Source organism: Rissa tridactyla, chromosome 12, assembly GCF_028500815.1.
Source record: "Rissa tridactyla isolate bRisTri1 chromosome 12, bRisTri1.patW.cur.20221130, whole genome shotgun sequence".
In the NCBI taxonomy this organism is placed as follows: domain Eukaryota; kingdom Metazoa; phylum Chordata; class Aves; order Charadriiformes; family Laridae; genus Rissa; species Rissa tridactyla.
Window position 1 is genome coordinate 724,854 of NC_071477.1, and position 21,783 is coordinate 746,636.

Below are 21,783 nucleotides of genomic sequence, written 5' to 3' on the forward strand. Positions count from 1 at the left end.
ACCTTGAGCGAGCCACGATTAGTCTGTGACTCGGTTTTTCCTTCTGTAAAATGGCAGCAATGATGAATCCTGTGTTTTTTTGCCAGCTCTTACACTATGCATATCTGCAAGAGAACTGCCCACTGAATCTCTTCACGGCTCAGTTCTTCATGTCTAAAAGAGGAATAATGATGCTTCCCTTGTCTGCTTATTTCGATTACAATCTCTTCACGTATGCATGTACCTGAAGTACTGTGGGACTCTGCCACAGTACGCAAACAACACATTTCCCTCCTCTCCTACTCCAGACACAGCCCCTGACCCTCGGATACTGGAGACAGCCCTCGACCCTCAGAGCTGGGTTTGCAGAGTGGCTTCGAGCGATGTGCCCTCAGCACCCCAGCGTGCCAGCTGCCACGGCCCGACCTCTCAAGGAAAGCTGCTGTATTAGTAACCAACTGATCGACTTGCGCTGAAGCTCGTGAGAAGCACTCTCAGAGCACACTGTGCTAGCGAAATTGCAGGGTAACATCATTGCTGTGGACAACAGCAAACAGCTGGGGGACAGACACATCTTGAATTCACACTGCTGTTTCTGTGGATGAACATTTCACCACTGCTGCGCACCCAGCTCCACAACTTTTGCTCAGCTAAAACATACATCCATGATAGCTAGGTATCCCGTCTTGATCTAAAATCTTCGGATATATATCTTACAAGAAAGAGACCAGTAACAAATTTTTACATTTGATACATCAATTTAAATACTGAATATCTTCACATGCCTACTGGAGAGGTAATTAGGGTAAGCAGAGATACAAATGCCTACAGTGAGCAATCTTTTATCTTTGCTGCAGGGGTGACCGAACACCATGGTGACACGGAAGATTTAATATAGTGCCTAGATGAGGAAAGGAATTTTGCACGATATTAGATGACAAAGTTGTTCCATTGTTTAAGTACCACAGGCATTATTAGCTTGTCACGAGACGGGGCTAGAGCTCATAGGCTGTAACTCTCACATCTGCCTTTGAACAAGGTTGCCTGTCTAATTATGTATGTGACGTGAGTCTGCCTGTAAATACCAAAGTTTTGCAGCTGAATTTTGACTAAAAAATTTCTCCCAGCCCTCCAAGCAGACACAGGAGTCTTCACTGCCAACCCAGCTTGAAGCGAGACTTGATTCCACCTGAATTGACTGCATTTCAGTAGCAGGGGAGTACAGACACGCTTGCAGGTTCCATTCTACCATTTTTCAGTGTGCAGAAGAGCAGCTGGACTCACAGCAACATTTGAGTGTAGAGCAAAAGAGGACAGAGCACACTTAGAGATGTGAATTTCTTTCTCTTTATAATTTAAACGTTCGTTACTTAGGGTCTCTGCACGACCAACTCATTATTCTTTTTCAGATGTTCTTGTCTAATTCATTAGATTCTACAATCTGCTGTTAAAATTCTGGTAAAGTTAGATCAATATGAAAAGACAGTTTGTTCAACTGCAGTTTTTCAGGAAGAGTACATAATGTCATCAGTTTGAACCCCGAGAAAATAACAGTTCTCCTCTGTTTATATTGCCAATGGGTGCATTTAGATTATAGCTCATCCAAGTAAAGAAATTATGGGCAACTATGGCTAATGTTCTTGTTACAAAGTTGGAATACCAAGAGCTGGTTAAGAAACCGAGGGACTGAATTTTAGAAATGGCTGAGGCAATTGTGAGCCAGCTCTCGCTGCCTTGCAGCACCACCTGCAGAGAGGCTGCCAGAAGCACACCCGGGGCCCAGGCTCGGGAAACTCCCACTTCACCGGCCAAACAAATCCCGGTTCAGTGATTAACACGCTCTGGAGACTGCGAGTTTGACAGCCCTGAAGCCCGAAAATCCTCCGCCACAGGCTAACGGGAAGCATGTGGTCTGTTTTTCCAAGAGCCTCTCAATTCCCATGCAGAAAATGCACCTCGGGCAATGGCAGAGCTAACCCAGCCGCTTCGCTGAGTTCTTCTTCAGAAACTTTCCTGCAGAAGAGCTTTTCTGGCAGCCAAGTGTCTCAGCTGCAAAAGGTTGGTGGGATTTTCCAGGGCAAAATGCACTCAATGGTCCATTAATCCTACCTTTGGCACAAGCCGATTGCAGGCTTCAAAAGGCTGCAATATTTCACCTCTTCCGTGTATCTACTCCATTACACGAGATAAAATGTCGTGGGGTTTGACCACTTGATCACCCAAGCGTAAGGTGTGTTTGTCCTTGACTTAGCCTGGGTAGCTAAACAGCAGTGATGCAGGGACCGGACTGCAAGAAAGGAGATTGCAAGCACAGTTTAAAAGCTGGTGTTTGAAATATGGCTCTGATTATCTTCCCATTAAAAAAAAAAAAAAAAAAAAAAAAAAAGCTTAGCTATTCCCCTCAAAATAGAATGTTCTTCTGAAATATGGAGTATTTTTGTCTTCCTCCAGAAGCCTGATCCAAATGCCACGGTAGTAAGTGGAAATTTCCCACCATTTTGGATGGGGCCCTGGCTGTGGGAGGCGGTGGGTGCAGGAATGTGCGAGGGCAGGCAGCATTGCGATCGCCTTGCTCACGAAGAGAACAGGCGTTATAAAAACAGACAAGAGGGCAAAGGAAGACACAGGCTCCAACCTATGGCAGTGAGCTTTAGCACCAAGAAGCAACAGCCCAAAATATTAACAGTATACGCTTAGAAAGATATATTTAGTGATGTGTGCTGTCTTAGGAGGGGGAAATATGATCCTTTTTATGAACAGATTGAGTGCTACCTTATAATGCGTTTGTTTGCCCTTGCCATGCCTGTAGGAAAGATATACCAGGACTGCATTCCTCTGATGGCTAAATGTTTTCTTCTAATTTCCAGCCTACATTTATTCAATACCAGAGAGAATAGATCTACCAGCTTTTCTCTGTTTGGAAAATTAGTTACCTTACGAAGTCTAGCAGTATACGCCTTCAGTAAAAGCATGTTGTATTTTAGCCCATTTCTATCTGCCATCATGTCTGCTATTCTTCTTTCCTGCTTAAATTTATCCAAAAGTCTTGTATTTTATTTGGATCAGACTTCAATTGTTTTTCCTCTTTGTAAATGCTGGAACAATTTTTCCTGCTCTGAAATTGTGTTGTGTTGCTCCTGCAGTGATGCTGTTACACAGCCAGATATAATCTTGATAGGCCAGTGCTGTTAGATGTCTGGGTCAGAAATTGTCATGTATTATGACCTTTATGTTTTGTTCCACTTGGATGAGATAATTTCTGTCTCCATGCATTAATTTCCTCTATGTACATTTCCACTATATATTATGTACTCATTGGTGTCCTGCCTCTGCCCCTTTCATCACCCCTACCTCTTCTCTCCTTCGTCTCTTGGTACATACGCCTGAAGAACATTTTGCTATTTGTTTTAATTTCCTTTGCTAGGTCGAACTCGGCTTTACTTCTGGCACATTTCCCTTTATGCCTACACTTCCTAACTTCTGAGACGTAGTTTTCTTTGATTAATCCTTTTTTCCATTCCTTCTACTCCCTTTGCTTATTCCTAATACCCACTTTGAAGTGGCTATTCACCGAGTTAGGTCTGGAGCCCTTCCTTAGAGTTTTATCCCTCTGTGTACAACTCCCAAATACTTTTACACCCTCTGCTTAAATTCCGAGCCTGCCCAATATTCAAACCTTTTCAAGCTGTCAAAAATCAAGAAGCAAAAGGCATTAATTGCCAGTGGGTACCAACTCCCAGCAAATCAGGGTATCAGGCTTCCCATTGGGTTCACGTTCGCCGTCCCACCATCTGAGATATTCGAACTGGTTTTCCCTGCACACGCATCCAGAGCTAGAAGATCATGGGGAGACCGCCGACGGCAGGAGAAATTCCTCTCAACCTACAGCCACAGCAGCAGTGCCAAGAGAAGGCTGGAAGATCATTAGCTGAAACTGTTCTCAAAGAATAAAAAATTGTTACAGTAGATTAAAAATTAGCATGAAGAAATGAAGTACATACATATATTTTTAAAGCCTTTGTCAAGGAGCCAAAATGAAAACAGATTTCACCAGACCACGAAAAATGAAACGCGTGCGTTAGTCCTTGTATGACTGGAGCTTATTTCCTTGCTAAATTCCAAGTTTCAGGTCTCTCCCGCTGAGGCAGAAGGGCTGCTCAAGAAAACTCCCCAAATGTCTTATAATAGCAAATGAAATACTTTTTTTCTATTTCTCACTGTACAAGTTTGCCCAGGCGGTTAGATAAAACGGGGTAACATTTCCAGAAAATGTGGTTGTGATTATAGTCACTGTTCCTACCATATGTGTAAATACTAGTTGTTTTGGAGGGGTTTTTGGAGAGTCTAAGCTAGGGAGTCTCCTGAGGAGCAGCGTGCAGGCGCTGGCCTGGCTGTGGCCACTGCGCTGCCCAGACGGGACCTGTTGGCCGTCCCTCGGGTGCGGGAGAAGGTGTGGGAGGGAGCCCAGACCCTCTCCGCGTCCCACCTGTCCCAGGCAGAGCAGCAGGGGAAAACCATTTCAATCCGCATCATTGAAAAGGTCTCTTTCAGAAAGTCAAACCCAATTTTGACATTTTAAACGGCTTGTTTGTTTTCAGGGAATATCCTCATTTTTGAACAGTCACTCGGCAAAGAAAGCTGTGTGAGGTTTTTTGGAAAATAGAAAATTCACTGGAAGCAAAGGAAACCAGGGGAAGGAGGCGTGGATTCAGAAAAAATAAACGGGAAAAGAGAAACCATCAGACCAAAATGGTCACACTACAGTATTTTGCTTTGAACCAAACTTATGCCTTTTGAGGATGATTCACGACAGTGAGAAGGAGCAAGTTAACTGAAGACACTATGGAATCATAGAATCATGGAATGGTTACAGTTGGAAGGGACATTATAGCCCACCCAGTCCCCCCCCTGCCCTGGGCAGGGACACCTCCCACCAGCCCAGGTTGCTCCAAGCCCCGTCCAACCTGGCCTTGAACCCCTCCAGGGATGGGGCAGCCACAGCTTCTCTGGGCACCCTGGGCCAGGGGCTCACCGCCCTCACAGCAAAGAATTTCTCCATATTATCCCATATAAATCTCCCCTCTTTCAGTTTGAAGCCATAATCCCTCCTCCTGTCACTACATGCTCTTGTAACAAGTCCCTCTCCAGTGTTCGTGTAGGCCCCCTTTAGGGACTGGAAGGGGCTGGAAGGTCTCCGCGGAGCCTTCTCTTCTCCAGGCTGAACCCCCCCAGCTCTCTCAGCCTGTCCCCACAGCAGAGGGGCTCCAGCCCTCCCAGCATCGCCGGGGCCTCCTCTGGCCCCGCTCCAACAGCTCCGTGTCCTTCTCATGCTGGGGGCTCCAACGGGACCTTGCCAGGGCTTCTTCGCAGGAACCCCCTTTGCCAAGTTTCCCCCCGGGGCCAGGCAGGGCTGGGCCCGCTGTGGCGGCGGGGAGGCCGCCATTTCCCCTAGACCCCCCGCTTCTCCTCACGGGAGCCGCACGGACGCCCCCAGCTCCGCCGGCGGAGGGCTGTGCTCTGCCGGCCCCGGGCGGGTCTCCCGGCCGCGGGGCTCAGCGGCTCCCGGGAGGGCCGGAACGCTGGTGCGGGGCCGGCGGGCCCGGCCGGGCGTGGCGGAAGGCGGCGGGCGATGCACAACGCGGAAGTGCGGCGGGGACGCGGCCGGATCCGGGGGGATGGATGGGCCCGGCGGCCGGCGGCGCCCGGCGCTGGCGGCCTCCGCCCGGGCCCTCTGAGCGGCCGGCGGCGGCCGCCGCGGGTGCCCGCGGGCCCCGGGCTGAGGTAGCGCCGGGCGCCCGGTGGCGAGGCGGCCATGGCCACCCGGCGTCTCACGGACGCGTTCTTGTTGTTGCGGAACAACGCGGTGCAGAGCCGGCAGCTGCTGGCCGAGCAAGTGAGTAGTTACGGCTCCTCCAGCCCTCTGAGTTCACGTAGCATGGCTGCTGCGGTGAGTCTCCTCCCTTCGTCCTTCCGTACCTCTGTGCGCCGCGGGCTGCCCGGCAGCCGTGCTGTGTGCCCCGCTCCCGGCCCGGTCCCTCACCCGAGCCCCCGGCCCTCCCGATCCCCCCCCAGCCCCGTCTTTTCCCCTCCCCCCCAAGCCCCTTCTCCCCCCCGAGCCCCCTCTCCCCCCCCAGCCCCTCTCCCCTATCCCTCTCCCCAAACCCCGCCACCCCCTGTGCTCTCCCCCCTGCCCCATCCCTTTTTCCTCCTACTTCACCCAAAATGAACAGAAGAGCTCTGTCTCGGTGCCGATCACCCCTCCATTCGCCCCATGAATGATAAATGCAGTTGTTGTTCTCATAACTTCATGTTAGTGTTGACATGAGGTTTTTGGCCTATTGCGCTTTTCAATGCCTCCTTTCCCCAGAGGAAAATATCCAAGTTATTTCGTAGAGCAGAGCTCTTCTATTCATGTAAGTGTGGGCACTGTTAAATACGCTAGTGTAGATTATTCCCATTGCTTGAATTTGTCCATAATTTGCTCTGATGTCCATCGCTGTATTTATGCCCCTGCAAAAACGGCTAATACTGGAAGTCATCTGTGAGACAGGGGACTCGGTAGACTCTAGTGTAAGCCCTCATTACAGAAACTTCAAAAAGCCATTTGTTCAGAGGCAATTTGTGCAGCTTTTTCTAAGTTTTGAGCTGGTCAGGCTGTGATGGACCGCTTGGTAGCTCAGATCGACAAGGCTTTTACGCTTTCTGTTTAAACTTATAATTTATTTGTAATAGGCACCAGTAAATATCTGCTGGCAGTCTCATCATTCTAAATTGCTTTACATTAACGCACCTTTATTAGGAAAAGCAGTATTTTGTGCTGCAAATCTTATTTCAACTGATGAGTTGCTGTTCAGTGGTCTTTGTTGTTAACTTTATTACACCTGTGCCTAACGAGCTACGTATTAAATTGCATTTGCAGATCAGGAAATGTCAATAGTAATGTGTATTATACATGTTCAGTTTGGCACTGCATTCAGTTCTTGTTAACATGGTGTTTTGCCAGTATCAATATAACTTCTTTAGATGCTTGGAATTTTTAGAATATCACCTAGAAAAGTTAGTGATAGTTGAAACTCACATACAGGCTACTGAGCAGTGAAAGCACACTTTTACTCAACAGTGAGTGCGATAACACTTAGCACTTGCATAAAACATTTATTTACAGTGTTCGTTAACATTAATTGAAGCTGTTTCTAGGATGCTCATTCAAATGCAACGAAAGCTAAGGGTGATTGGAAATTGTCGCTCTTGTGCAGCAGACTAAGTTAGTCACAGGCTCAGTCTGGTGGCCAGTTCAGAGTTCCGCAGTTACCACAAGCGTACTATTTCAGTGAGAAGTGTGGAGATGGCAGTGGGAGCTATTCGCCTGCCACGTTCGTAAGGTGCCCATCGCTGTCAGAGTTGCAGCTGGTCACCTTTTCTTTGGGGTGGTGGCCCCAGCGCAGAGCTGCTGAACGCCAACAGGGCAGCCTTGCAAGTTCTAGCCCGTGGTACTTTGGCTTACCTTCGTTCACTCTCCAGGCCTCTCCTGAAGAAATCCTTTACTATGAGAGTTTGCTGCCAAAAATGGCATTCTGCCCTGGAAGATGCATTCTCATGTGGACAGTCAACCACTCCTTAAACTCAGATAGTCAAAGTAGCATTCCTAACAGTACAGTCCTATTTCAAAAGGTTGGTATAGGATAGAAGAGATCATTAGTTGAAGCCTGCTGCTTTGTTAAACGACAAGTATTTTGTGTTTGGTTTAGATCTGACATGCTTGCTTTATTAATCTTTCTGTGAAATATCCCTATTGCTCACACATACCCTCTACAGTACAAAACCTGATGAATAGAGAATATATGTTGCCATTTTTATTTTTACAGACGCATGTAGAATTAATGTTACCTGAAACTAGAGCATAATTAAGTGTGTACATAAATGAGCGTATACTACATTTGCTTTCGCTTTTTGTCTTTTGCTGTCTGTTTTATTCTGTGATTACTGGGGTGCTTGTCAATACATGTCTTACAAAAGCTCATTTGTGGATCCTCTGGTCATAATCAAACCTTTTGCCTCACCAGTGAATGTTGAATCATAGAATGGCTTGGGTGGGAAGGGACCTTAAAGCCCACCCAGTGCCCCCCCTGCCCTGGGCAGGGACACCTCCCACCAGCCCAGGTTGCTCCAAGCCCCGTCCAACCTGGCCTTGAACCCCTCCAGGGATGGGGCAGCCCCAGCTTCTCTGGGCAGCCTGGGCCAGGGGCTCACCCCCCTCACAGCCAAGAATTTCTGCCTGATATTTAATCTAAATCTCCCCTCTGCTGTCAGACATGCTGTCAATACTGCAGTCAAATTGCCCTTGCTGTCATACTTGGGTATATTCTGTTGCAGTTTTTCTACCTGAAATGCCAGTAATTGGAAACTTCACTGTGCAGTTACTTTGGAAAACAAACCAAGCTTTTAACTGGATCTTTTACGTTCTTTCTGTTTACCAAGCAACTGAATTTTTTTTAAAAAAGTTTGTGCATCAAGCAAAATGCTGACTTAAAAAATATGATATCACGATGTATTTATTGAATACCCGTGTTTTAAAAGCCAGTTTGTTTTGTTCTTGGTAAACTGTCATGCTTAAAAAATAAATCAGTATTTTCTCAACTGACCATACCCTATATCTGTCCTATGTCTCTTTTTTTCCCTTGTATCTTTTGCTGTCTCTAACTGGATGGGGCTGATGGGATCCACAAATCACTTCAGGAGCTGGATGAGGTATTGTTTTTCACATTTTATTCTGCCATGGTGCATCAAGCGTACATCATTGAGCTAAAATGTTCCTTTCTTTATTCTGCTAATTTATAAAGTTCCATGGTATAGGATGAGGTGTCTCCCTGTACAGTAGGAGGACAAGGCTGCATACAGAAGACAAGTATTTTGTGATATAATGTTAGATTGTTAATAGATATGTCTATAAACTAGTCTCACTCATTGTATACATACGGGATACAGTGACTTTGTACAATAAAGCTATTAACTAATTTTTATGCTATGCATAGATTGCACAGCCTTTATTGGTCAGGAAGTAAGGTCAGGGAGGAAGAACAGGCTTTTGGGCAAGAATTGCCCAGGAAGGAAGAGGGATTGATTTCTAAAAGGGGAGGGAGTGGGGAACCACAAAGCTTTCCAGGCCTGATAAAGGAAAATTAGAAATCGGGGAGAAACTAGGAAGTGAGGGTTTTGTGTGAAATATTTCCCTGAGAATAAAAAGTGAAGCAATTGGGTATGTTTCGAGTGGTGTCACTGACGATACCAGCTCTTTTTATCTCCGGTAAAGGAAGATTATTTTTTCTCTGAAATTACATAGCCTGGTTGGACTGGCAACAAGACCTGTATTTGTCTTACAGTTCCATCCATTCCCCTGCCTTCCTCAGAGGCAGAGGAGGGCTGGGAGCATCTATGGCCCCAGTGCTAAGTGTCGCTCTGTGGCCCTGCGCACCATTAGGGGTGTACCGTACTCAGCCTTCAGATGGAGAATCGTAGGCTGCTTGTTGGAAGGAACCTCTGGAGATCACCTAGTTCAAGCCCCTGGTCAAAACAGGACTGTTGGTAATCTATTCAGGATCATCCAGGACTTTGTTTAACCACATCTTGAAAACCTCCAAGAGCAGAGATATCATACTTTCTCCGGACAACCTCATCCAACACTGCACCTTTGCAGAAGGAAGTTTCTTTGTTACCTGCACTGTAGAACTGAGTCTGTTCATATAAGTTTCTAAACCCTACCAAGAAAAATCTTCTGATCTCTTCAAAGGTCAGGAGTACTAATACCATCCTTAACAAAAGAATTCTTATTGAGGGTGAAGAGCACATTTTCCTGGTAATGATCTCAAAGCAGATAGACAGCACCTGTATATTCAAGATCGTGGCTTTCGGTTTCTGCCAAACTGAGCTTTAAAAAAAAAAAATCAACAAATCAAGAAACCCCAAACACCCTGTACGTTATGTTCTTATTCCCTCATAATTGTCATATTTTAAGCTTTCTTGAGGTTGAAGTTCTTCAACCTGCATCCAAAAGTATTATTTGAAAAATAAGATTCTGATAGATTTATCACAGGCTTTTTGTGACTTGTAAATACTTTTAATAAGTTACGTAATTTTTTCCTAAAACCTTTTAATATTTCAACCCTACAAATTGGATTCTATTCCCAAAATTCGTCTCAAAAAAGCATATCGTGCCCTTCTTCAGCTGCAACTGTGCTGCTGTGCATCAGTGTGCATCAGTCTGTGATAATATAACCTCCTGATTTGTTGTACCTGAGCTATTCAAATTACAACTATTAATTGTGATAAAGGGTTTCTTTTACTCCTTCCCCGTCTCCAGCCCTCCTGTGGATCTGTGGAAAGCTGTGTATAAGCTGGCTGGCACATTGTCTTATTTACCCTCTGCCAATCTCTGGAATTTTCTGGAGAATTATTCCACCCGTTTTCCTGCAAGTTTCTTTGCCTCAGACCATACAGCTGAAACAGCAAGCGTGTATCATTGGGATACAGGGTAGTGTGGATTGGTCACAGCCTTGGCTATTTTTGTTTAGCACCTTTTAATTTCCATTAAATATTTTAACAATTTTAGTTGCATGTCAGTTTGCAAGAGTGTTTTTGTCAGCTGCCTAGTAGGTGAGCACCTGGCTAAATACAACATTGTTTGCGAACAATCATGGGGTACTATTTTTATTTCTTGGGGATATAATAAACATTTTTATTTGGAGATTTTCCCAAATGAGTTTGCCAAACCTGCCTGGACCAATATAAACCATGCTACACCATTGAGTAGGAATCCCTTGGCTGTGCATCATTGTCTAATACGAAATGTGCCAACATGAGAATTACTTGAATTCTCCTGCAATACCATATTTTCTCCTTGAAAATCTGCCAAGAACTTATTCTGGGTAATGTTCATCTTTCAGATCCTGTAGAAGTGGGAGAATGTAGCTCATTAGCACACAGGGACAAAGGAGGAGAAGTGGAGCTTGATCATACCTGCATCACGCGCAAAGTTTTGAGGTTAATTTTTATGGGAAGGCATACATGCACTTTTTCCTAATGCTCAAGGATTTGAATCTAATTTGAGTAAAATTAATTTGCTGTCTTTTCTTGTCTTCGGTAGCTTGCTGATGATCGTATGGCACTGGTATCGGGAATAAGTTTAGATCCCGAAGCAGCAATTGGAGTAACAAAACGCTTACCTCCCAAATGGGTCGATGGAGCAGACGAAGTAAGTTGTGTGGCAGATCCAACACAGAGTTTGATTTCTCTTGTAGGAATTTAGTAGTGTTGTCAGTTACGTTCTGGGTGCTGTAAGTTTTATGATGGAACTAGTATTAGAAGAAAAATTAAAAAATGTGTGTTTTCTAAACTGGCACTCTTGTTTAGAGGAAAATATCAGGCTTGAGGTTACTTAGTATCTTGAAGGATACATTGCAAGTGAAATGAAGGGAGATTATCTATGGCCTGAAGTTCTAGAAGACTGGGTTGGTATCATCAGTGGGAGCCCAGTATTAACACTACACTGGGAGCATTGGGATAGACATGCTGTGGCTGAGCGATTAGACTTGAGGCTGCAGGAAAGTCCTAAAGCTCGTAGCAAAGCAAAGTTGTTCTCAGTTTGAAACTTAAAGGGAAGGGTACAAAAAAAAATCCACTAGACTTTTTGTTTGAACACTTCGAGGGGTCCAATTGAATAGACCCCAAAATGTTAGAGATGAGCAGTTTACTGTGAGAAAACAGAAAGTGTTAGTGTCTTCTAGTAGGAGAAATTCTCCTGCCTATGCAGTACTGATGCCTTGCAAGTTGTGGAAGTATTTGGACAAATGCGAGGAAATGATTCTGCAGGCACCCAATTAAAAACCTTTTCCAGTACTTGACGTGTGAAGGTATTCGTGACTTTCAGAAAATCCTTTTAAAATGTACTCTCAGAACACATCAGCTCATCAGTTCGTGCGTACAGAACCTGTTGTGCAGAAAAGTGATCAGTCTTCTTTTTACTACAATAATAATCATCCTTACAGAATTATTTTTCATGGCTTGTTTGAAAGCATGTCATTTAACTTCTACTGTTAAGCTCAGGCTCTCCATTGTTTGACAGAGTTCAAGGTGTGACCTGAATTTTTATTTATATGTTTGGAAGTTGGCGAAACCTTCTTACTGTGATATTAATTACATAATGATAAAAATATTATTCCAACTTAATGAAGCATAGTTAAAAACAGCAGTCTTGCCTAAGATTAACACGACTAGGTTTAAAAAGTAGCAAACTCCAAGCATGTGAGAGTACTCAGTTACTTCTTAGTCAGCTTTTTATGTGGGTTTTTTTTAATGATCTGTGTCTGCTTTTTATGTTACATATATTTCTTTCAATGATTTTTGTCTAGCATTTGTCAGACCCTTTTCCTCTCAAACACTAGTCACTTCCTTTTCTTCACTGTTGAGTTTTCTCTTTTAGATCCAGTATGATATCGCCAGGGTTAAGCAGAAGATGAAAGAATTAGCCAGTCTTCATGATAAACATCTAAACAGACCAACACTGGATGACAGCAGTGAGGAGGAGCGGGCAATAGAAATAACAACCCAAGAGATCACTCAGGTACAGACTGCTTTCAGTTCCAAACCTACAGTTGGACGTATCTGTAATGCGTCATGATGAGGTGGTGGTTTCCGTTGAGTAAAGCATTTCTGTTCTGATTAGTACTAGCGTGAGGCAGAATCCCGGGCCCTAGGGGTGGTGCTGCACTCACTGTCTTGGGGAGCTTCTCACCGAGTCACCTAACCTCCCTCTTCCTTTACTTAACCTGTTTGCTTTTCTACTCGGATAGGATTGAGAGACTTAAGCAAATCACACTTACAGGGATCTCGGAGAAATACAGACATATATATTCTAAGGCTTACGGTCCAAGCAGTTGTAGTAAAGGAGATGTCTTTGGTCAGAAGTAGCTGTGTTACTCTGCTACCTTGTTAGCTTTAAGTTTTTTGTTCATTTGTGTTCTGTGTTTCCATACCTTTTTAAACATTGCACTGGGCAATAAGAAATTAATTTTAAAAATCTAGAAATCAAAATATTAGTCTTCCATTTGGAGCTTTTGCAATGTGATATTTAAAGTGTGTGTGTTGCTTTATGTTTTTTACTAATGGAATTGTTTTCTCAGTTGTTTCACAGATGTCAGAGAGCAGTCCAGGTCTTGCAGAGCAGGTCCCGTAGTTGTACAGAACAAGAAGCACGTGTTCTCAGGAACGTAGTGTCTTCCTTAGCACAGTCCCTTCAGGACCTATCCACCAACTTTAGGCATGCACAGTCTGACTATCTCAAACGTAAGCATAAGAGATACAGTAATACAGGGGCACCTTCTCTGGAAAGCACTCATTAAGGTGTGCTTATTTTCTTGGTTGGGAGAACTGATGCACAGAAAGGTTATGGTTTCACGGTGAAATTTATCAGTGAAACCATCCACACTTCTAAGGCGTCATCGCTTCTCAAATTGTGGTCAGAAAAGCTACTTCTCTTACACTGGTGAAGCAGCCATTGGTCTTCAGAAGCGATACCTGCTGGTGACTGGTAGTCTGATAGATTAAACTTCAAAAGGTAGTCTGTGCTAAATTAAAATTTTGCATGCATAAACGGAGCGGAAGGGGAATATCCTCTGTTTGAAACTCTAAAATTGTGTGCAGTTCTATTTTCAGCTAAGTAAGATTATTTTAATCTTGGAAGAAACCTACAAAAATTTGATCTTCAAATTGAATACTGATATAATATTTCTTCCTCCCGTAGTATAAATGGCACAGGTGGAACTTAGGATCACAATTCAGATGAGGGATGTTCCTAAGAGCATTTGTTAGAAAATAGCCTAGAGTGATTACATTTTAAGCTCTTAACTTACCTAATTTTTTTAACTTCATGGAACATAATGACTTAAAATCACTGATTTAATTGGAATCTTGCAGGTCTGGTTGAATTTGTTATGCTTTGTTAAATAGTAAGCCTATGTGACAGTTAAAATTTAGATACTGCTATTTATGTCACTTGTTAGCCAGATTTTCTTTCTTGTGCTTTTCTATGTGGTGCTGCAGAGCTTACTCTTACTCTGATTTTAGTGTGCGTAAATATTATGCTCAAACATCGTTTGTCTTTTACAGGCATGAAGAATAGAGAAGAAAGATCCAAACACTTCTTCGACACCTCAGTCCCACTGATGGATGATGGGGAGGATGATACGCTTTACGATAGGGTCAGTTAAGACATTATTACACAAATTCAATATGAAGAAACTGTTCGATGTACTTTTAGTTTTAGTATGAAAATATCAAAATGGTATGCCATGAGCACCAAGCTGCGTGGAAATTCTACTCCTGCAGATTTCTGTGATACATTTTCCTAATTAGTATTGCTGTTGCGATGTTAAGATGATTGTGCCATCATCCCCAGCGCTGCAGTGCGAGGGAGCTCGGTTTGACTACTGAATTCTCCCTACATGACTGAGAAGGGACTAGAAGGTCTGTAAATGCAGTGCTGTCCTTTGTTGCACCACTTTTCTGGGCAGATGCGAGAGTAATTGTTAGAAAATGGTGTGATTCTGAGCTTGGGTGGAAGGTGGCACTCTTTAAAGTTGACTCTAAAGCGTAACTGAAGAATTTCAGTATAACGGGTGTTTGCAAATGATGGTGTAATGCTTAGTTTCTGCACAGTTAATTGGTATGTTGTACAGCAGGACCAGACACGCTGCTTTGGTTTACTTTGTTGTGGAGTTTGGGGATACTGCATTTCTGAGCAATGGTGCGATCTGCTCTATTGCGTCCTATCTAATAGTGCTGCAGAATACTCTTAATGGTAATGTTTAACGTTTAACTGAAAACTTACGGGAAAGGTCAAGGCAGCTTTTCAACTAATCTTGTGTATAAGAGGTTTTTCACTTATCTCTGTCTAAGGGTGATGAGGGGAAAGATAGTGTGAGTGGCCTTGGGAGACAAAACCAGTAAGGTCTCCATAGTTTAAAACAAAATCAGAATTGCTGCTGTGCCTTTACACATTTTAATGGCCATTGACGTTACGGGACTTTCTGTGGTGCTCATCAATAAGTAGATATTCCACAACTACAAGACACATGTATTGCTTTTGTACATCAATACAAACATTCTTTAGGACACATCCTATTTTTAAAAGCTGTTTATATGTTCAGGCAGGATATAAGATTTAAATTTTTTCTGCTAAAACTATAAATAGCTGTCCAAGTTATTTTAGTGGCCCTGAAACTCTCTTTATAAAATACAGTAAGATTTTTTTTTCCTTAGATAGTTGTCTACTATGGAAATTGCAAAAGGCCTGTTGTGTTATGAAATCTTATAATTATTTCTAGTGTTTTCACACTGTTAGTGTTAGTTCAACATCTAAATCTTTTGTTTCAACAGGGTTTTACAGATGACCAGCTAGCATTGGTGGAGCAAAACACATTAATGGTGGAAGAGCGGGAAAGAGAAATCCGTCAGATTGTACAGTCCATCTCCGATCTCAATGAAATATTTAGGGACCTGGGAGCAATGATAGTAGAACAGGTACATTGACATCACCGTGTTAGTAAGAAATAGGAGATTCCATGTAGCATTAAGGCTTCCAGAAGACTTTTCCTGTTGTAACATCCCGTTTTCATGTGCTTCTTGCTTTTCCAAATGTAGCTCTTCAGGCTAAGGTTTCCTTGCTTTAAATCTGCCAGAAGAGGAGTTAATGGAGGAAAAAAAAAATCAGCTGCTTATGGGTGTTAGTCTAAAAAAAACGTATAATCCCAGAGTTCTGTTGGTTGTTTCTCCCAGAGATTCAGTTTAGGTTAAATGTGTCGGCCAAAGGCACCTGAGCTGGAAGTGAGGTGATTATTGAGGGATGTGATGTGAGATGGTGACAGAGCTGCCAGCTCGGCATTGAGCAAGGAGGTCCTTTACTGAAGTCCCAGCTACTTCTTCTGTAAAAGTTCATAGTTTATGTAGTTTATTAGCTGTTTGCTGCGAGCGTTGTTAATTACTCTGCTGCTCATAATAATAATTGCATTATGAAGTTCATTTAGGTTCAATTTGGTGCTCATTCTCTCCATTTTATTTAGGGAACAGTTCTAGATAGAATTGACTACAATGTTGAGCAGTCATGTATGAAAACCGAAGAGGGTCTAAAACAACTACATAAGGTAAGCTGATGGAATAGTTAAGCTGCTTTGCATATCTAATAAGCTTTTATAATTTAATAGCCATTAAATTATTCAGTCATTTTTCAGTTGGATGTTGTCCCTTTTAGAAATGGTTGCAGTACAGTGTAAAAAGTCCAACCGTACTGCAGTAGGAACTTCCCATGTAACTTCTGTTAATGCCGTGCTTGATGCCTGGTCTTAATTTCTTAAATCACTTTCTGGGCATTCAAGTAATGTGCTTTGATCTCATAGCGCTGACCTGCTGGGACCTATCTGCAATTCCTTGTCTGTTTTGGGAGCCCAACGCCCATGGAACAGGACCGGTTATTGGGTACCTCACTATAGATTTCAGTCAGATACATCCTGGCTTGAAACATCACCTCAGTAGTGTGAGCAGCAAGAATAACCTCTCATGTTTTCTCTTCCCATCTGACACTTGCTGGAAGTTAGGTCCAACGCAATGCTTTTAGTGTGAAGCTTTTACTGTGAACATCTGAAAAGTTTGAATTGGCAGCAGAACACAGAGTTTTGCGGTTGTTCTGTTGGCTCTTTTGTTTTGTTTTGATTTGATTTTAAGCTAAGTTCTGACTTGTCAGCTCAGTTCAGTCCTCCCATTTCTGGAAATAAAGTAGAATGAGAGATTTATGCCAAAGTCTCTGTTTAAGTAAAACATTCTGGTTTGGAAACATGGATGCATTACTGCTACACGCTCAACTTCATATTATGGTAGACTTCTAATATGGACAGCAAAAAAGTGCCATTTGAGGAAAAGCAAAATAAAATGGCTATAGGTTTATTCTTGTTATACATAAAAATAAATTGGGGATCACTGAAATAAGGCATTGACCATTGGTGAACAAGGCTTAAAGGGACTGCAAGCAACTTGCACAAACTGAACTGGAAATAACTGAATCTGTCGGAACGAACGCTATTTCTAGCCTAGTGGTAGTTAATGAGTTGTCAGCAACCCCCTGTTTGGATTGCTGGCTGGAGGATGGATTCCTGAGGCAATACATACCTGCTTTCCATACGGCATGGGAATTCCGTCACCTATCGGGGAAGACATACACACAGGTCTGAACAGTAGTGTCAAAGACAGCTACCTGCTGTTTCGAATAGTGTCGTTAACTTAATTCTGATTTGATACCTATAATGTCAGTCTCCTTTTCTGTTTTAATTGGCATAATTATTACAAACTACTGAGACAGCACTTTCACAGAAATTGCATTAATTCGCTGCAGAAGTCTGCTGATACGAATCGCTAGTTTCCAATTCCTGCTTCAGGTGAAAATTGGAAGCAGTTATGATACTTTGTCAGGCTTTGATACCTCAAGCCTAATTAAGTAAATAATTACAGTGGTTGCATGTTACATAGTTTCAGGTCAAAAACTCCTCTTTAGCAGATCTGATAATAAATAATTACTTTCCAGGACTATAAAGGAGAAGAATTAATCTCTTTTCCCCTTTAAATTTTGAAGGTTTATTAATTTAAAAAGAATTAAATACAAGTTTTGTTTTGTTTAGCTTCTATTAGCAGACATTCATTTGGATTTTGGAGCGTTTTCTCCACGTTGCCTCCTTTTAATTCCCCTGGGAAAAAAAGGAAAGGGATGAGAAAATGTGGTTAGAAGAAAGAAGGAGTGAGTCAGAAAACTGAGAACCAAATCAAAAAGAAAGCTTTCAGTTCTAATTGAAATTAAATGAAAATGCACAGCTGACTCAGGTACAACAAAAATGCCTATTAAAAAATGAAGTTTTGTTGTGAATTCTAATGTCCTTCAAACATAATACAGGAATCTTATATCAGCAAAACGAGTTAAAATATCTCACCAACTTTTCCTGTTCAGACTTTCACATACACGGTCGCCTGATCTTGCTTCCATGGTCTTCCCAGCCAAGCGTTCCTCCAGAGCGAGTGTCGCTCCTCGTGTGTCCTGGGGGGCACGTGGCCTCTCAGGGGCTGCTGGACACACCTGCGGGAAGGCATCGCCCACAGGAGGACGCGTTCCTCTTTATGAGGGGCTCTGCTGTTCACTGCAGATAAACGTGACTTCAGTGGACGCTTGCCTTCACTGGGGTCTGTGCTGCAGACCAGAGTTGTTTTGGGGGAGCTGCTTGCAATATACATTGTGTGAAATGTCAAGTATCTCCGAATTGTTCCTTGGTAAGGTGTACCTCACTTGAACCAACCACGCGTCTGTAATTTGTAGCTCTGCAGAAATCTAAGCATGAACTCTTTCTTTTCTGTTTCTATAGGCAGAGCAATATCAAAAGAAGAACCGGAAGATGCTTGTAATTTTAATTTTGTTTGTTATAGTAATTGTCCTTATTGTTGTTCTTATTGGTGTAAAGTCACACTAGGTTTCACCTCCTTTTCTCATGTTTGGAGTTGATGTGAACTTTCTTCCCCAGTGCGAATGGACAGACCTGCACTCCCGAAAGCTGCCTTTGAATGTACAAGCCCTTGTGGTGCCAAGTCTGTGCGATGTTTCTGTAGAGTTCTTCAGAGCACGAGTCTGGTGATCTGTCAGGTGTTTGTGAGGATTACATGGAAAATGTCAGGAAACTTGATGCTCCCACACGAATAATTTGGCGCTCTGTGCCGAGGTATTTGGAAACACAGTACTTAAAAATAATTACAAAATTGAAGTTTAACGGTGAGTACAGTAATTAGGGTGTTACTGTGAACAAAAATGTGCTGTCGTCTGTATTCTCATGTCACAGTTGTGACAGGCTTCAAATTTAAACCATGTTACTGAGTCACGGGACTAGATAACAAAAATTGATCTAGATGTAAAATATGTTGAGGCACAAAAATGTTTGACTTTCTCCTTTCTTCCAGCCTCAGAAACTCCAAAGAACTGGGTAGACAGATAAAAAGGAAAGCTTTTAGCAACCAGACTGTAATCCAACCCCTGTGATCTTAATTTAGATACTGCACCGTTACTAAGAATCAGAGTAGTACTTGATTTTGTAAATAGCAAGATCTAATCACCGGCATAATTTAACACATTTAGTTAATTAAAAAATTTTCTGAGATTGAGTAATCACGGGAATGTTTTCCCTCATCAGAATGTTGATATATATTTTTTCGTGTACATTTTTTTTAGTTTAAAGTACAAACATTACATTAAAGCAGTGGTGAAGTTAAACCTAAAAAATGGAGGTTCTCCTTCCGTCTTTCCACTCCCCCTGACCTGCTGTGGTGGGTCTCAGATGTTTCAAACTTTAGTTCTTGTGTAAGGTGTTTCTTTTACAGTGCATCTGTCCATGCGTGTTACGGTTTTTGTATAAGAACTGACTTCACTACAGTACATACTACATCCATTTTCCCTGACAGAAGATTATTTATTTTAAATGCCTGCCTGGAAAAGGACGTGTTTATGGTGTCTTACTGACCAGGAGAGATGTCATGCAAGTGACATGTTACTAGGCCTTCAGTAGAGAATTTGGGTTATTTTCACTATTTTTTTCAGTGGAAAACTTTGCTGTAGGCCATAAAGAGAAATTAGGGAAACATCTAAGTAATAGAATACTCATGATTTAATTCAGGCCTGAAGTGGTGTGCAATTGTAGAGGCCTTGCCTTAGTATTTTTAATATGGCTTTTCTGTATGGATTTTTTTTCCCCAAAGGGATTGTAACTTATTTCCTTCATTTTCTGGCTGATACAGCGCTCCCCATAAACTTGCAGAGATGCTCTGCTCAAAGCCCCATAGTGTTTGTAACACGTGGTATTAATGTTGCGTGTGCGCCTGCCCGGAGTTTATCTTCGCCGCGTCCTAAGGAGGACGTAAGATGTGGCTTTAAACTGCCTCGGTGCAGGAACGGACCTGAGGCAGGGACTGCAACGGTGGGAAAGCCCCGGCTTTTTGTGGGGCTTCTTGGGAAAAGCTTTGTACCGCTCTTGTTACCTCTAGGCAAAGGGGATCCTTAACTTCCAAAACTGCCTCTTTAAACCCTCGATTGAATTCGCAAAGTAAGTTGGTAGCAGAATGAATGACGCTTGTAGTTGGGTGTGCAGCTCCCCTGTTCTGGTAACGGATCTTCTCAATGATCGTGAGTAAAACTACTGTCTCCCTCGTGTGCTGTCTGCAGCGGTGGGTGTGAAGCAGCATATTGCTATAATTTAAAATACTGTATTTGCAACTTTCTCTCTAACATGAGATGGTGTTATTTATTTCTGTCTTGACTGGTGCTTTTGACATTTTATCATGGCTAATAAATTCAAAGAAGTAATAAAACATGTCCAGCCTAATTGGTCAATTACTCATTTATTTATTTTTTTAAAAGAAACTGAAACATACTTGTGTGATGTTAATGTGCCTCTGTATACTCTTCGTAATTAGATGAAAGCAGCAGTGACATGAGATATCTTTGGAAAAAAAATAATGGTAATGTTGTGTAGCACAGTGTAATTTGCATTGTCAAGAGTGATTTTGCCCCTGGCAGTTGTCACTGCAATGCCCGCGGTACCTTAACTCCACTGAGGTAACTGGCTACATATTTTCTATCCAGATTCTGTAGGAGGCAATGTACTTTTAATACGCGTTGCACAAGAGGTTAAACTCAGATGTCAGCTGTCCTGTGTAACTTGAGCTGCAATTTATTGAAGCTGATTATACCCAGGAAAAAAACCTCAGCAAGACAACTTCTAGGCTTTAAATCATTTCAGATGCCTGGCTTGTTACAATATCAGCAGCTGAACCTAACCCTCACGCAGTGCTGTGAAGAGCTCCCTGGCCTGTCCCCGACAGGGTGCCACCCGTGCCGCGAGAGCCCGCTGCTGGGGCTGGCTGGCTCTGGTGGCGGCTGCCGTCGCTCACGGGAGCCAGGGATGCCCGACCTGCCGCCGGCGCTGCCCTCCAGCCCCGCCACGGGCACGGGACGCCGCTCTTCTGCGGGCGGGGGCCTCTGCGTGGCTGCTGGATTCTTCTCGGCTTGTCCGGAGCCTCTGATTCCTCCCACAGCGCGACGGGAAGCTGCGTTACCCGAGCAGAACAGCAGTGCCAGAGCATCGCCCGAGCCTGTGCTCCCCACCTGGCGGGAGCGAGCTGTGGAGCTGTTGGCTTGTGCAGAATTTCTCCATGAAAACGTGTGCGAAAATGAGCTGCTGCTCCTTGTTAACACAAGTTCATCCTAGTCGTATGTAAAAACGACAGTATTAAAAGCATCGTGGTAGCAAATTTCTTCCTACTGCAAGCCTTCTATAGAAACTGAAAAGTAAAATGGAAGAATTACTCTCTTGCTTGGTATATTTTGAATGTGCTAAAAATTTAAATTAATATAATCGATACAATGTTCACCGAGGCTGCCTGGATTGCATTGATTTAGGATTTGCTTTTATGAAACACTTAAAACACAAAGGAGTCACATCGCTTTTGCTTAAACCCTTGGAAACCTTGGTTTTGGTACAGCCTTGCAAAATGTAAGCTTTTGCCTAGGTAAGAGTGAATCGGATTTTGTTGGAAAAAAATGTATATTTACTATCTCCAAAAAAACCCCAAACCTGCCTTCCCAGAAAAATTACGGTTCATTAAAACAGGGAATCCATTATGATTTTGCATGTTAATTGTCATGGCTTTATGTAAGGTTTTGTTTGAGTCACTTAA

The 21,783-nt window shown here is 43.0% G+C and overlaps 1 protein-coding gene across 8 annotated transcripts; it reads left to right on the forward strand.

The window, feature by feature from the left end:
• The first annotated feature begins 5,729 nt into the window (after positions 1-5,729).
• On the forward strand, positions 5,730-21,743 carry STX16 (syntaxin 16). Of its 8 annotated transcripts, none has more exons than XM_054218539.1 (9): positions 5,732-5,926; positions 8,716-8,727; positions 11,120-11,227; positions 12,455-12,595; positions 13,155-13,317; positions 14,140-14,231; positions 15,409-15,552; positions 16,092-16,172; positions 18,429-21,743. In XM_054218539.1, the coding sequence occupies exons 1-9, from the start codon at positions 5,792-5,794 to the stop codon at positions 18,531-18,533; spliced, it is 981 nt and encodes a 326-aa protein (XP_054074514.1). In that variant the 5' UTR covers positions 5,732-5,791; the 3' UTR covers positions 18,534-21,743. The 8 variants fall into 8 exon arrangements, with proteins under 8 accessions (XP_054074515.1, XP_054074519.1, XP_054074520.1 ...); XM_054218541.1 differs by having other exon boundaries at positions 5,733-5,872; XM_054218540.1 differs by lacking the exon at positions 8,716-8,727 and having other exon boundaries at positions 5,730-5,926; positions 18,585-21,743.
• Positions 21,744-21,783: the final 40 nt, after the last annotated feature.

Excerpts from the sequence above, each read along its gene's own strand:
- STX16 (XM_054218539.1), top strand. The coding sequence starts at position 5,792 with ATGGCCACCCGGCGTCTCACGGACGCGTTCTTGTTGTTGCGGAACAAC. Across the intron at positions 13,318-14,139 it reads ACAGTCTGACTATCTCAAAC|GCATGAAGAATAGAGAAGAA; the intron begins GTAAGCATAAGA and ends TGTCTTTTACAG. Across the intron at positions 14,232-15,408 it reads ATGATACGCTTTACGATAGG|GGTTTTACAGATGACCAGCT; the intron begins GTCAGTTAAGAC and ends TTGTTTCAACAG.